This window comes from Salmo trutta, chromosome 24, assembly GCF_901001165.1.
Source record: "Salmo trutta chromosome 24, fSalTru1.1, whole genome shotgun sequence".
Lineage (NCBI taxonomy): Eukaryota > Metazoa > Chordata > Actinopteri > Salmoniformes > Salmonidae > Salmo > Salmo trutta.
This window is the reverse complement of record NC_042980.1, coordinates 39822270-39837795: the sequence shown is the minus strand read 5'-3', so window position 1 is coordinate 39837795 and position 15526 is coordinate 39822270. Positions and strand designations below refer to the sequence as shown.

At 47.5% G+C, this 15526-nt stretch overlaps 1 protein-coding gene across 1 annotated transcript in view; it reads left to right on the top strand.

Annotated features, from left to right (window-relative positions):
* Positions 1-15526, top strand: part of LOC115161299 (mediator of RNA polymerase II transcription subunit 14) — a 38148-nt gene that overhangs the window by 19840 nt on the left and 2782 nt on the right. Inside the window, exons 20-25 of the mRNA XM_029712159.1 lie at positions 999-1151; positions 2594-2863; positions 3035-3260; positions 5863-6042; positions 7301-7539; positions 9078-9257. Coding sequence (XP_029568019.1) covers positions 999-1151; positions 2594-2863; positions 3035-3260; positions 5863-6042; positions 7301-7539; positions 9078-9257 — 1248 coding nt within the window. The remainder of the gene's footprint in view (positions 1-998; positions 1152-2593; positions 2864-3034; positions 3261-5862; positions 6043-7300; positions 7540-9077; positions 9258-15526) is intronic.

Here is a 15526-nt window from a genome sequence, read left to right as displayed (position 1 = left end):
CAATTATATCAGCATCAGTTGATTTAGCCCAAATCCTAACCCCATCCATTTTTGACAACAGGCTGCGTACATTTAAATGAAAAATACCAAGACCAGATAATACATAAATCAAATCAATTTAGTCTCAAATAAATAATGAAACATGTTCAATTTGGTTTAAATAATGCAAAAACACAGTGTTGGAGAAGAAAGTAAAATTCCAATATGTGCCTTGTAAAAAAACTAACTTTTATGTTCCTTGCTCAGAACATATGAAAGCTGGTGGTTCCTTTTAACGAGTCTTCAATATTCCCAGTTAAGAAGTTTTAGGTTGGATATTTTTGTTGTTATTCTGTCTCTCACTGTTCAAATAAACCTAGCATTAAAATTATAGACTGATCCTTTCTTTGTCAGTGGGCAAACGTACAAAATCAGCAGGGGATCAAATACTTTTTTCCCTCACTGTACATATGCAGGTTTAAAAAATATATACTTGTGTATTGATTTTAAGAAAGGCATTGATGTTTATGGTTTGGTACATTATTGCAACGATTGTGCTTTTTTTCGCGAATGCGCTTTTGTTAAATCATCACCTGTTTGGCGAAGTTGAAGTAGGCTGTGATTCGATGATAAATTAACAGGCACCGCATTGATTATATGCAATGCAGAACAAGCTAGTTAACCTAGTAATATCATCAACCATGTGTAGTTAACTAGTGAATGTGAAGATTGATTGTTTTTTATAAGATAAGTTTAATGCTAGCTAGCAACTTACCTTGGCTCCTTGCAGCCACAAGGTCCTTTTGATGCTGAACTCGCGTAACAGGTGGTCAGCCTGCCACACAGTCTCCTCGTGGATTGCAATGTAATCGGACATAATCAGCGTCCAAAAAGGCCGATTACCGATGGTTATGAAAACTTGAAAATGGCCCTAATTAATCGGCCATGCCGACCTCTGATGAGACGCTTGCGCCTTCTCATTCCTTCTCTCACTACTCTCTCGCTCCTCTCTCCTCTAGGTGACCATCCAGTGGAACAGTAGCAGCCAGAGGTTCCATCTCTCTCTAGGAACAGTAGGCCCTAACTCAGGCTGTAGTAACTGTCACAACATTATACTGCATCAACTACAGGAGATGTTCAACAAGACCCCTTCTGTGGTCCCGCTACTACAGGTACTGCACGTCCACACGCGCAACCTAACTATGCAGGGGCAGGGCCGTCCACACGCGCAACCTAACTATACAGGGGCAGGGCCGTCCACACGCGCAACCTAGCTATGCAGGGCCGTCCACACGCGCAACCTAGCTATGCAGGGCCGTCCACACGCGCAACCTAACTATGCAGGGCCGTCCACACGCTCAACCTAGCTATGCAGGGGCAGGGCCGTCCACACGCGCAACCTAACTATACAGGGGCAGGGCCGTCCACACGCGCAACCTAACTATACAGGGGCAGGGCCGTCCACACGCGCAACCTAACTATGCAGGGGCAGGGCCGTCCACACGCGCAACCTAACTATGCAGGGGCAGGGCCGTCCACACGCGCAACCTAACTATGCAGGGGCAGGGCCGTCCACACGCGCAACCTAACTATGCAGGGGCAGGGCCGTCCACACGCGCAACCTAACTATACAGGGGCAGGGCCGTCCACACGCGCAACCTAACTATGCAGGGCCGTCCACACGCGCAACCTAACTATGCAGGGCCGTCCGCACACGTGCAACCTAACTATGCAGGGCCGTCCGCACACGCAACCTAACTATGCAGGGCCGTCCACACGCGCAACCTAACTATACAGGGGCAGGGCCGTCCACACGCGCAACCTAACTATGCAGGGGCAGGGCCGGCCACACGCTCAACCTAACTATGCAGGGGCAGGGCCGTCCACACGCGCAACCTAACTATACAGGGGCAGGGCCGTCCACACGCGCAACCTAACTATGCAGGGCCGTCCACACGCGCAACCTAACTATGCAGGGTCGTCCGCACACGCGCAACCTAAGTATGCAGGGCCGTCCGCACACGCAACCTAACTATGCAGGGCCGTCCACACGCGCAACCTAACTATACAGGGGCAGGGCCGTCCACACGCTCAACCTAACTATACAGGGGCAGGGCCATCCACACGCGCAACCTAACTATACAGGGGCAGGGCCGTCCACACGCGCAACCTAACTATACAGGGGCAGGGCCGTCCACACGCGCAACCTAACTATGCAGGGCCGTCCACACGCTCAACCTAGCTATGCAGGGCCGTCCACACGCTCAACCTAACTATACAGGGGCAGGGCCGTCCACACGCGCAACCTAACTATACAGGGGCAGGGCCGTCCACACGCGCAACCTAACTATGCAGGGCCGTCCACACGCTCAACCTAGCTATGCAGGGCCGTCCACACGCTCAACCTAACTATACAGGGGCAGGGCCGTCCACACGCGCAACCTAACTATACAGGGCAGGGCCGTCCACACGCTCAACCTAACTATGCAGGGCCGTCCACACGCTCAACCTAACTATGCAGGGCCGCCTACCAAAGGGGCCTGAATTCCATTACGTTTATTTTCTATGAATTATCTAACTTCTCTTTTCTCTTCCTCCCTCCCACCCTCACCAGGTGCTGTCAGATACCCAGGCCCCTCTGAATGCCATCAACAAGCTTCCCACGGTGCCCATGCTGGGGCTGACCCAGCGCACTAACACAGCCTATCAGTGTTTCTCCATCCTGCCCCAGTCAGCCACACACATCCGCCTGGCCTTCCGCAACATGTACTGCATTGACATCTACTGCCGCAGCCGTGGGGTGGTGGCCATAAGAGACGGGGCCTACAGCCTCTTCGACAACACCAAGATCGTGGAGGGCTTCTACCCCGCCCCGGGGCTCAAGGTACTGGAGAGAGGAGAGGGCTTGGGTGGTGGGGATAATTTGTTTTAGGAATTTAAGTGTCAAGATTCAGTATGAAAATATCTGATGTTGAGTTCAATTATGCCCTTTTTCTTTCTTTCTTTCTTTCTTTCTTTCTTTCTTTCTTTCTCTCCCCTCCTCTCTCTCTACCAGACGTTCCTCAACATGTTTGTTGACAGTAACCAGGACGCTCGGCGACGCTCCGTCAATGAAGACGACAACCCGCCCTCGCCGGTGGGAGGCGACATGATGGACACCTTTATGAGCCAATTACAGGCCCAGCAGCAACAGCCAATGAGAGCGGGTCCTGGTGGGGTATACCCTCCCCTCACCTCCCCTCCCACCCCTTACCATCCCAACGTTCCCACACAGTCCCCAGGTGAGAGGGGATGGTGTGGTTATGCTGGCGTGTGCCCTGTTTGTGCCATGTGTGCTTGACATCCCTCGACAGAACAGATGAAAGAGACCAAATGCTCACGGGTCCCTGCTAAGTGATATCACTCCGTGTGTGTGTTCACCCTTCCACTGCGGTCATGCACATGCTGAATGGCAAACTGTGTGTGAGAGAGTTGAGCCCAGTCCTGCTCACCCATCTCAGCCCTAGAGCCTGCGTCTGCTGCCCAACTTAGCTTGTGTGTTCTCCTGTTTATAGGTGTGTGTGTGTTTGCTTGTCTGTGTATGGGTCAGTGTATGCATGTGTGTGTATGAATGGATGTATGTGAGTGTGTCTGACAAGCCTTTTTGGTCAGTGTGTGTGTGTGTGTGTGTGTGTGTGCAGGGACTACCCATGCGTTGGGCTCTACTAGCGGAGCATTGACCTTCCCTTCTCCCTCCTTTCTGGGCATAGCTATGGGCCCAACCAGCTGTGCCAGCCCGGACTGGGCTGGGGTAGAGGGGGCTGGGCTGGGGTAGAGGGGGCTGGGCTGGGGTAGAGGGGGCTGGGCTGGGGTAGAGGGGGCTGAGCTGGGGTAGAGGGGTCTGGGCTGGGGTAGAGGGGTCTGGGCTGGGGTAGAGGGGGCTGAGCTGGGGTAGAGGGGTCTGGGCTGGGGTAGAGGAGGGGGCTGGGGTAGAGGGGGCTGGGCTGGGGTAGAGGATGGGGCTGGGGCAGAGGACAAGACTGGGCTGGGGTAGAGGAGAGGGCTGGGGTAGAGGAGAGGGCTGGGCTGGAGTAGAGGAGTGGGCTGGGGTAGAGGAGTGGGCTGGGGTAGAGGAGAGGGCTGGGCTGGAGTAGAGGAGTGGGCTGGGGTAGAGGAGAGGGCTGGGGTAGAGGAGAGGGCTGGGGTAGAGGAGAGGGCTGGGCTGGAGTAGAGGAAGGGATTCTACTGGGGTAGAGGAGGGGTCTGGGCTGGACTGGGCTGGGGTAGAGGAGGGGACTGGTCTGGGGTAGTGGAGAGGGCTGGGCTGGGGTAGAGGAGGGGGCTGGACTGGGCTTGGTAGAGGAGGAGACTGGGCAGGGGTAGAGGAGAGGGCTGGGGTAGAGGAGAGGGTTGGGCTGGGGTAGAGGAGGAGACTGGGCAGGGGTAGAGGAGAGGGCTGGGATAGAGGAGGGGGCTGGTCTGGGGTAGAGGATGGGGCTGGGCTAGGGTAGAGGAGAGGAGAGAAGAGGGCTGGGGTAGAAGAGAGAAGAGGGCTGGGGTAGAAGAGAGAAGAGGGCTGGGGTAGAAGAGAGACCAGGCCTGGGGTAGAGGGGACTGGCCTGGGGTAGAGGAGGGAAGAGGGCTGGGGTTAAGGAGGTGGCTGGGGTAGAGGAGAGGACTTGACTGGGGTAGAGGTGGGGGCTGGGCTGGGGTAGAGGGGACTGGGCTGGGTTAGAGGGGACTGGGCTGGGGTAGAGGGGACTGGGCTGGGGTAGAGGAGGTGGCTGGGCTGGGGTAGAGGTGGGGGCTGGACTGGGGTAGAGGAGGGGGCTGGACTGGGGTAGAGGACTGGATTGGGGTAGAGGTGGGGGCTGGGGTAGAGGTGGGGGCTGGGCCGGGGTAGAGGTGGGGGCTGGGCCGGGCTGGAGTAGAGGTGGGGGCTGGGGTAGAGGTGGGGGCTGGGGTAGAGGTGGGGGCTGGGGTAGAGGTGGGGACTGGGCTGGGGTAGAGGTGGGGACTGGGCTGGGGTAGAGGTGGGGACTGGGCTGGGGTAGAGGTGGGGACTGGGCTGGGGTAGAGGTGGGGACTGGGCTGGGGTAGAGGTGGGGGCTGGGCTGGGGTAGAGGTGGGGACTGGGCTGGGGTAGAGGTGGGTACTGGGCTGGGGTAGAGGTGGGGGCTGGGCTGGGGTAGAGGTGGGGGCTGGGCTGGGGTAGAGGTGGGGACTGGGCTGGGGTAGAGGTGGGGACTGGGCTGGGGTAGAGGTGGGGGCTGGGGTAGAGGTGGGGACTGGGGTAGAGGTGGGGACTGGGCTGGGGTAGAGGAGGGGACTGGGGTAGAGGAGTAGAACCATAGCCGGTCCCTGGTGCAATTTGAGTGACACATGGCCTGTGGCCAGGCAGGGCTGTATATGGGCTGGCAGGCTAGCTAGCTGTCTGACTGGCTGGCTGGCTGACTGGTGAACTTTCTGGGCTCAATGATCAGTGTTTCCAACCTCTGGCCCATGGACTTGCACTGTTCCCTATGCTGTTGCTCACCGGTCCCTTGGATAGTTCTGACACCTGTTTAGTCTGTTCTCAGGCGTTTGAGAAGTTGAACCCAAGCTTGACTGGGCAGTGGCCACACAGTGGTGGTTTAACAGTGGAGAGTGTTAATTGTGGAGTAAATGGAAGTGTTTGAGAACGTGACAGTCTGTATATGTGTGTGTTTGTGCCTCTTGGTTCATGTCTGATTATTTGTCTGAGTAAACAAATAGGTTCATGACAATTATTGATTATTATTGCTGTGATTATGTTGAGGATGATGATGACTGATAATATCAGTGGACACTGTATTGATGTCGACGATGATGATGATGTGAGTGAAAAAGACAAAGGTTTAGAATATCTGTCTGTATGTTTCCCAGGTGCTCTGGACCCCAGCTCCCCCTATGCTATGGTATCTCCCAACCAGAGGGGCCAGTGGCCAGGCTCTCCCCAAGTCTCAGGGCCCTCCCCTGGGGCTCGCATCCACGGCATGTCCCCTGGAAACCCCTCACTCCACTCACCCATCCCTGACGCCTCACACTCCCCGCGCGCCAGCTCCAGTGAGTACCACACACACACACCTTAGAAACTCTACATCCCCATACATGACTCTGACTGGGTTGGCGCCGGACATTTGACCGACAACATTTTAATTTACTGGACATTTGGGAAATTTACCGGACCCATATGCATTGGGTGCATAACCTGATTAGGGCGTCCACCCACAGTGCTCAGAATGACATCACATTTAGAATATGGTCATTCATATTAACAGAACATGCAAGTTGAGGATGCAACGATATGTGGTCCTTCTTACTGAATTCTGATGTGCACTTTGAACATGTTAGAATAAGTGTCCACATTTACCTTTCCTCAGCCAACAAGATGAGTAACGAACAGCAAAATCACTAACCTATGTCATTCCACTAAAGTAGAACATTTTAGGCTAGCTATTTTATTGGTCAGCTTGTCAAGGAAGAAATAACCTATTCCAAACAGACTCTGGGACAGTTGTGGGACGATAGATCCCAAATTCATATAACCAGTAAGCCTAGGCTACATGAGTGATGCAGAAGATCAGAACGTTTAGCTTAAAATGTTGATAAACTATTATTTCTTAGTAAAGAACAAGAAGGCCCACACACTGTTAAATTTCCAGTTCGCCTCTTTATTGACAACGTTTCAATCCGAAACACATCTTCGTCAGGTTAAAAAAACGGTAATTTGTTCACATTAAGCGCAGCAATGCGCACAAGGCAGTAGGCTACAAGTGAATGTTTGTTCCATAATGCAATTAGCAGGAAACCACAGTGTCAAAAGGGTGACTCTCACACAAACGGTTTCATGTGACAGAGATTCAAATATCTGTTAGAAATGTAGAACAAGAGGAGATTTAATGGGCTACTTTGAAGCAAGATAAGACATGCCTCATATGATTTAAAATGTTCAGGTTTCAAACAATTAAGTAGGCATAGCCTACTGCCTTCAGCTCATTGCAATGTGGCGTGTGACACACTGATGAACAACACGGAAATGTCCGACTTCAGTGCCTTCAAGTCAACAGGGAACTGGGGGAAAAAAAACTCTGACTGGGGAAAAATAGTTTCTGGTGGTTATCCAACTTCCGACTCCGGCCGGCGCCAATTTCATTTATCAGCTTTTCAACAACAACAAAAAATCTGGGCAAAAGCTGGCTATTACCGGCTAACGGAAACCCTGCTCCCTGAATGATAATCCACTGAAATCAGATATGTTTTCCAAAGGTTGAGGATGTTAAGACATCTTCATGAATGTGTGTTTATGTGTCTCTCTCTCCAGGTTCCGGGTCCATGCCCAGCAGTATGCCCCCGCCCCGTAAGCTACCTCAACGCTCCTGGGCTGCCTCCATCCCCACCATCCTCACCCACAATGCCTTGCACGTGCTGCTGCTGCCCTCGCCTACCCCCTGCCTGGTTCCGGGCCTGGCAGGAAGTTACCTCTGCTCTCCGCTGGAGCGCTTCCTGGGCTCGGTCATCATGAGACGCCACCTGCAGAGGATCATCCAGCTGGAGCCCAACGTGAGTGGTGGTCTGTGGTCCACTCATCTCTGAGTTTAGTCCATCTGTCTTTCTTTCTTCAGTGTCTCTGTGTTGCTCTCTCTGTCTTTCGCTCTACTCATCTTTCCCTTCCTCACTCATCCACTCAACCTCTGGCTTAAAAAAAAAAGGATTTCTGTCCTTCTCACATCTTCTTTCCCTCTCTCCATTTAATCCCTCCATCTCATCCCTCCATCTCTCTCTCTGTCTCATCCAGCTGGAGGCTAACGTGAGTGTTACCTCTGTCCTCAAACATCTGTTCATACCCCATCTCTCCTCAGCTTAACCATCTCTCTCTCATCCCATTTCTTCATGTCACTGTCAATTGAAGCCTAATTTATCCAACTCTAATCTAGGGATGGGCGATATATCAAATTCATTTCAATATATGTTTTTGCGCGGTATTCCAAATGCCTGAATCGCAAGAATCAAGGTTTTGTTATTGTTGTTATGAGTGTTCTGTTTTCATGTTGTAGTTTTGGTCTCGTCTCCTTCGCTCCTCTGTGCTGTGTTCACCTTCCCATTTACACCAGAGATCTGTATAAATGACAAGATGCACGTTTCCGCCCTAACACTGGGAGTTGTTGTCCCAAAGGCGTGAAGGCAGGTCGACAAGCTTAGGTCCAAAATAAACCCATAGAAACGCATGGGCTTGATTTTGGGCAGATTTCAGTTCGCCCCTTTTTCTATGTTCTACACACACACACACCAAGCCCCTCCCCCTGCCTCTCACGCCAACAGTTCTGACAAGCGGTTTCAGGTTTGGTCCAACAGAATCGGTGATATTGACACCAAAACACATTGAGACATTATTTTACTGAAATAGAGGAAAAGTTAACCTTTAACAATACCCTTTTTATGTCTCAACTACTCAAAATGCGCGCAGAGTAGACACTACTGAAACGAGAGTATAAATGAACATTGTTTCTGAAAAATGAATGCTCAGTTTGTCGCATGTGGCAAAAAGATCACGTTGAAGTATTTTGATAATAATTACATTTATTAGTGAGTTTTATGGTTGTGGAAGGCTTATATTTAGACTAGGTATAACTTCACAAGCCCTGAATTCATTAGATTATCGCTGACTGTTTTAAATGCAGTGTATTTTAACCTTTAATTGTACAATAATGCTTATTTAGGGAAAACATTTTTTTTCAAAATAGAGATGTCGTGGATTGCCCATAAGTTTGAAAAAAATCGAGATATGATTTTTAGGCCATATCGCCCAGCCCTATTTGAATTACTTCATCTCTGTCTAATTCCTTGGTAGAAACTCTCTGCTGGGCTGTTCCTTAACCCCACTGCTTTTCCACAGCCTTTAATCTCTTCAACCTTCAGCCCAAGTATTAGTAGATAGAGGCTAGTTTCCTTCCCCGATTAAAATGTGATCTTTTGAAAATGCCATGTAGATGGTACTTTGTTGAGGTAATGTGGAACAATCTTTCTATTTTTACTTTGTTTTTTTGTAATTTATTTTTCTATTATAATAATCCTTCTCTCTCTCTCCTCCCTCTCTCCAGCTGTCTATTGTGAACTCAAACGAGCCTGGTGTGATCATGTTCAAGACGGAGGTGTTGAAGTGTCGCGTGGCACTCAACCCGAAGACGTACCAGACCCTGCAGCTCAAAGTAACCCCCGAGAACACCGGTCCCTGGTCACAGGAGGAGCTACAGGTCCTGGAGAAGTTCTTTGAGACTCGGGTAAGACTAGTGTCGTTTCTTAAGGATGCCCACACATTTATTGGTTTGAAATGTGTGGGCCTGTTGACAGCATTGAGTTCATTACGCTGAGTTCTTTACAGTATTGGTGGTGTTCTCTTCACATTGGGAAGAGCAGGAAGGTGTCGTCGTTACTAGAAGTATCGTAGAGCATCCTGCCTGAGGGGAGACGCATGTAGACCACATCTCCCTCCTCCAGTTCTGAAGTCAATACATTAGACATAATACCTGAAATAGCCATGGTGGTGAATGTATTCCTCATTGTCCATTATTCTCTGGTCATTATGGTTTAGGTATATATGAGTAAGATGACCCATGACAGTGAATTTGAAGTAGTAGACTCCTCTCACTGATGCTATGAAAAATATCTGCATCAGAGAAAAGCAAGGAGTATTTTCTCTCTCTTTAAGACACAGTTATGCCGGGATTCAATTTGTTTCTGTGTGGGTTGTCGACAATGCAGCTTTTAAAGGCAATGTTCCCGTGTTTGTGGAGATCACATTCACAGTAAACGCTGCTTTTTTTGCTGATCTTAACTTTTTTGGCGCATAATGTTTCGGACATCATTGTCTATGACTGAAAAGAGCTTCTGGACATCAGAACAGCGATAACTAAGCTCCATTTGGATTAAGATTTCTACTACAACGAGTCGGCGGAACACAACATACTGCTAACCCCGGACAAGGCCCTTATCCCCGACACTCTGAAGAGAAAGAGACGGCGATATAGAGACCGATGTGCTTGCACCCTGATGAAACTACGGCGGCGAGTAAATAAACCCCTCTACCCTCTGTTCTATTGGCGAATGTACAATCACTGGAGAACGAACTGGACAAGCGCCATTCAAGACTATCCTATCAACGGGACCTGAAGAACTGTAATATCCTATGTTTCCCTGAAACTTGGCTGAACGAGGACGTGCATAATTCACATTTAGCTGTTTTTTCTATGCATCGGCAGGACAAAACGGAAGTAAGCTCAAGGGGGGAGGTGTTTGTCTCTTTTGTTAACAGCTGGTGGGCGATCTCTAATATTAAGGAAGTCTCGATAAGTTGTAGACCATACTATTGACCAAGTTTTGGTCTATATTTTTTTGTAGCGGTCCATTTACCACCACAAAGTGTGGTCTTAGTGTGGCACTAAGACCGCACTCAACAATCTGTATAGGGTCATAAGCAAACAAGAAAATACTAATCTAGAGGCGGCGCTCCTAGCGGCCGGTGATTTTAATGCAGGAAAACTGAAATCTGTCTTAGTGAATTTTTACTAGCATGTCACCTGTGCAACTAGAAGCAAATAAACCCTAGATCACCTTTACTCCACCCATAGAGATGCATACAAAGCTTTCCTTGCCCTCCATTTCGAAAATCTGACCATAACTCTATCCTTCTGATTCCTGTTTACTAGCAAAAACTCAAACAGGACGTACCAGTGACATGCTCAATACGGAAGTGGTCCCATAAAGCGGATGCTAAACTACAGGACTATTTCGTTAGCAATAACTGGAATATGTTCCGGGACTCATCCAATGGCTTTGAGGAGTTTACCACATCAGTCACCGGCTTCATTAATAAGTGCATCGATAACGTCATCCCTACAGTAACCGTATGTACATATCCCAACCAGAAGCCATAGATTACAGGCAACATCCACACCTAACTAAAGGCTAGAGCTGCCGCTTTCAAGGAGCGGGACACTAATCCGGACCTTTATAAGAAATCCCGCTATGCCCTCTGACGAACCATCAAACAGGCAAAGCATCAATACAGACTAAGATCAAATCCTACTACAGCAGCTCTGACACTTGTAGGATGTGGCAGGGCTTGCAAACTATCACAGATTACAAAGAGAAACCCAGCCACAAGCTGCCCAGTGAAGTGAACCTACCAGACGAGTGAAATGCCTTCTATGCTCGCTTCGAGGCAAGCAACACTGAACCATGCGAGAGCACCAGCTTTTCCAGACGACTGTGTGATCACGCGCTCCATAGGCGACGTGAGTAAGACCTTTAAACAGGTCAACCTTTCCCTGAGCCAGTCTGTTATACCTACATGTTTCAAGTAGACCACCATAGTCCCTGTACCCTGGAACACCAAGGTAACCTGTCTAAAATGACTATACTCCATGTTCACCCACAAATGCGTGGCTGTGCACGACTCTAACACCATCATTAAGTTTGCTGACGACACAACGGTGGTAGGCCTGATCACCGATGACGATGAGACGGCCTACAGGGAGATCAGAGACCTGGCAGTGTGGTGCCTTGATAAGAACCTCTCTCTCAACGTCAGCAAGACAAAAGAGTTGATCTTGGACTACAGGAAACGGAGGGGCGAACACGCCCCCATTCACATCGACGGGGCTGTGGTGGAGCAGGTCGAGCACTTTCAAGTTCTTTAGTGTCCACATCACTAAAGACCTATCATGGTCTAAACACACCAACAAAGTTGTGAAGAGGGCACGACTACACCTCTTCCCCCTCAGGAGGCTGAAAAGATTTGGCATGGGCCTCTACAGCTGCACCATTGAGAGCATCTTGACTGGCTGCATGACCGCTTGGTGTGGCAACTGCTTGGCATCCGACCGGAAGGCGCTACAGAGGGTAGTGCATATGGCCTAGTACATCACTGGGACCAAGCTCCCTGCCATCCAGGATCTTTATACCAGATGGTGTCAGAGGAAGGCCTTAAAATTTCCACTAGGGCTGACCCCATTTAGTCAACTGGTCGATTGTTTGGTTGATAGGCTTTTGGTTGACTGAGATTTCTTTAGTCGAGCAGTCTGAAATCTATTTTTTGTTCATGGTGCACAAGACACCGGTCTGATTCGCACCTGTCTCAGTGGACTAATCCATTGCGGAGGCCACGGGGATGCCACACTCTAAGACGTGCTACTGAAATTGTAAATGGGTATATTATGTAAGAATAAGGGTGCAACACTAATAAATCTAATATTATTTTATAAAAAATGTGTTTTCTTCCACGTTAACGGTCGCTGTCCGAGGATCTGAAACGTAATCTTCAGTGCGCCGTTGAATTGGCACCTTTCCCTAAATGTGGCTATTTATGTGCATAATAACGAAGTTAACCAGTCCATTGGTATTGAGAACAATGCGGAGGAGGCAACAGCAGAGTGAGGAGACGAGGAAACGGCCCTTGCCTTATTTGTCTAAGAAAGTTGAGGAGATAGGAAACACCAACTTAATTAGGTCTATAATCAATAGCCTAACAGTTAAATGTGCCTGGCTTTATAAATCATCCATATGTGTGTGTGTGTGTGTGTGTGTGTGTGTGTGTGTGTGTGTCTACAGAAAAAAGACAGATCCTGCTTCTATTGCTAGTTTGAGTGTTTGTTTAATAGCCTACTGATTCCGTGAGCACCAAGACTCATGCAACCGCAAAATCTCGGATAAAGCAATTTCACAAATTTGGCTGTTTTTAATCTTTGCTACTCTGTAATAAAAGCTTAACAAATGTTTTAGAACAGCCTCTCTGGTATTATAAGTTATTTTGTGTTTACACTGTTCCAAACTGGCAGAAATTGTCACACATAATATACACGCAGCTCTCACTCCTATACCCTCCTTTTTCTTGATCTCCTTCTTGTTGTTATTATTACAATTATTATTATTATGATCATCATTATAATAAGTAATGTCATTATAAATATTAGGTTTCTTATAGTAGTAGCCTTGTATAACTACCATTGAGCTGTAGGCTTAAGAGCACGTCCTGTTTAGTCTGAATACCGTAACTTACTTAGGCCTATATTTCAATATATCAATCATTAATTCGTTCATGTCATCACACAGTATACGAGTCATTCATGCTTTGAAATGCAATCAAGCATTTTTTAAATGAAATAACAAAGGGCGCTTTGGCTAATTAGACTAAACAATAAATAAACCGCAATTAATGATGAATGCAACTGTTTCTAGTCTTTGCTGTAATAAAGGATTTATATATGATAATTTTTGCGTTAGATAATACTCCAATTTATTTCGTTTTTTAAAACTGTTCCAAATGGTCAGAAATAATAATAATTAATATAACAGCACCTGTTTGGCACACAATACTCGTGCAGCGCTTGCTCCTATACCCTCCTTTTTCTGGATCTCCATTAGTTTCCACAACTAAGTCAAATGTCTTCCACACATCTGACTTCCCCTTTCCCTCCTGAGCAACTAGTAAACATTCCCTCGTTCTTTTTCACGTGTTGGGAGTTTGTTATACGTTTTTTTCAGTAAATGATCTTTTCAGTCAGAGAAAGTAAGAAACAAAATGGCTGTAATTACAGTACCAGTCAAAAGCTTGGACAAACCTACTCGTTCAAGGGTTTTTCTTTATTTTTTACTATTTTCTACATTGTAGAATAGTAGAGAAGACATCAAAACTATGAAATGACACATGGAATCATGTAGTAACCAAAAAAGGGTTAAACAAATGAAAATATATTTTAGATTTGAGATTCTTTAACGTAGCCACCCTTTGCCTTGATGACAGCTTTGCGCACTCTTGGCATTCTCTCAACCAGCTTCATGAGGTAGTCACCTGGTTTTCTAATGATCAATTAGCCTTTTAAAATGATAAACTTGGATTAGCTAACACAACATGCCATTGGAACACAGGAGAGATGGTTGCTGATAATGGGACTCTATGCCTTTGTAGATATTCCATAAAAAATCTGACGTTTCCAGCTACAATAGTCATTTACAACATTAACAATGTCTACACTGTATTTCTGATCAATTAGATGTTATTTTAATGGACAAAAAAATTTGCTTTTCTTTCTAAAACAAGGACATTTCTAAGTGACCCCAAACTTGCGTGCGTGCGTGCGTGCGTCCGTCCGTTTATTTCAGCTTTTATTTCTTTCATCACATTCCCAGTGGGTCAGAAGTTTACATACACTCAATTAGTATTTGGTAGCAATGCCTTTAAATTGTTTAACTTCGGTCAAATGTTTCGGGTAGCCTTCCACAAGCTTCCCACAATAAGTTGGGTGAATTTTGACCCATTCCTCCTGACAGAGCTGGTGTAACTGAGTCAGGTTTGTAGGCCTCCTTGCTCGCACACACTTTTTCAGTTCTGCCCACACATTTTCTATAGGATTGAGGTCATGGCTTTGTGATGGCCACTCCCAATACCTTGACTTGGTTGTCCTTAAGCCATTTTGCCACAACTTTGGAAGTATGCTTGGCGTCATTGTCCATTTGTAAGACCCATTTGCGACCAAGCTTTAACTTCCTGACTAATGTCTTGAGATGTTGCTTCAATATATCAACATAATTTTCCTGCCTCATGATGCCATCTCTTTTGTGAAGTGCACCAGTCCCTCCTGCAGCAAAGCACCCCCATAACATGATGCTGCCACCCCCGTGCTTCTCGGTTGGGATGGTGTTCTTCGGCTTGCAAGCGTCCCCTTTTTCCTCCAAACATAATGATGGTCATTATGGCCAAACAGCTCTATTTTTGTTTCATCAGACCAGAGGACATTTCTCCAAAAAGTACGATCTTTGTCCCCATGTACAGTTGCAAACCGTAGTCTGGCTTTTTTCTGGCGGTTTTGGAATAGTGGCTCCTTCCTTTCTGAGCGGCCTTTCAGTTTATGTCAATATAGGACTCATTTTACTGTGGATATAGATACTTTTGTACCCATTTCCTCCAGCATCTTCACAAGGTCCTTTGCTGTTGTTCTGGGATTGATTTGCACTTCTCGCACCAAAGTACGTTCATCTCTAGGAGACAGAACGGGTCTCCTTCCTGAGCGGTACGATGGCTGCGTGGTCCCATAGTGTTTATACTTGCGTACTATTGTTTGTACAGATAAACGTGGTGCCTTCAGGCGTTTGGAAATTGCTCCCAAGGTTGAACCAGACTTGTGGAGGTCTACAATTTTTTTTATGAGGTCTTGGCTGATTTCTTCAGATTTTCCCATGATGTAAAGCAAAGAGGCACTGAGTTTGAAGGTAGGCCTTGAAATACATCCACAGGTACACCTCCAATTGACTAAAATGATGTCAATTAGCCTATCAGAAGCTTCTAAAGCCATGACATCATTTTCTGGAATGTTCCATGTTGTTTAAAGGCACAGTCAACTTAATGTATGTAGTCTTGTGACACACTGGAATTGTGATACAGTGAATTATAAGTGAAATAATCTGTCTGTAAACGATTGTTAGAAAAATTACTTGTGTCATGCACAAAGTAGATGTCCTATCCAACTTGCCAAGACTGTAGTTTGTTAACAAG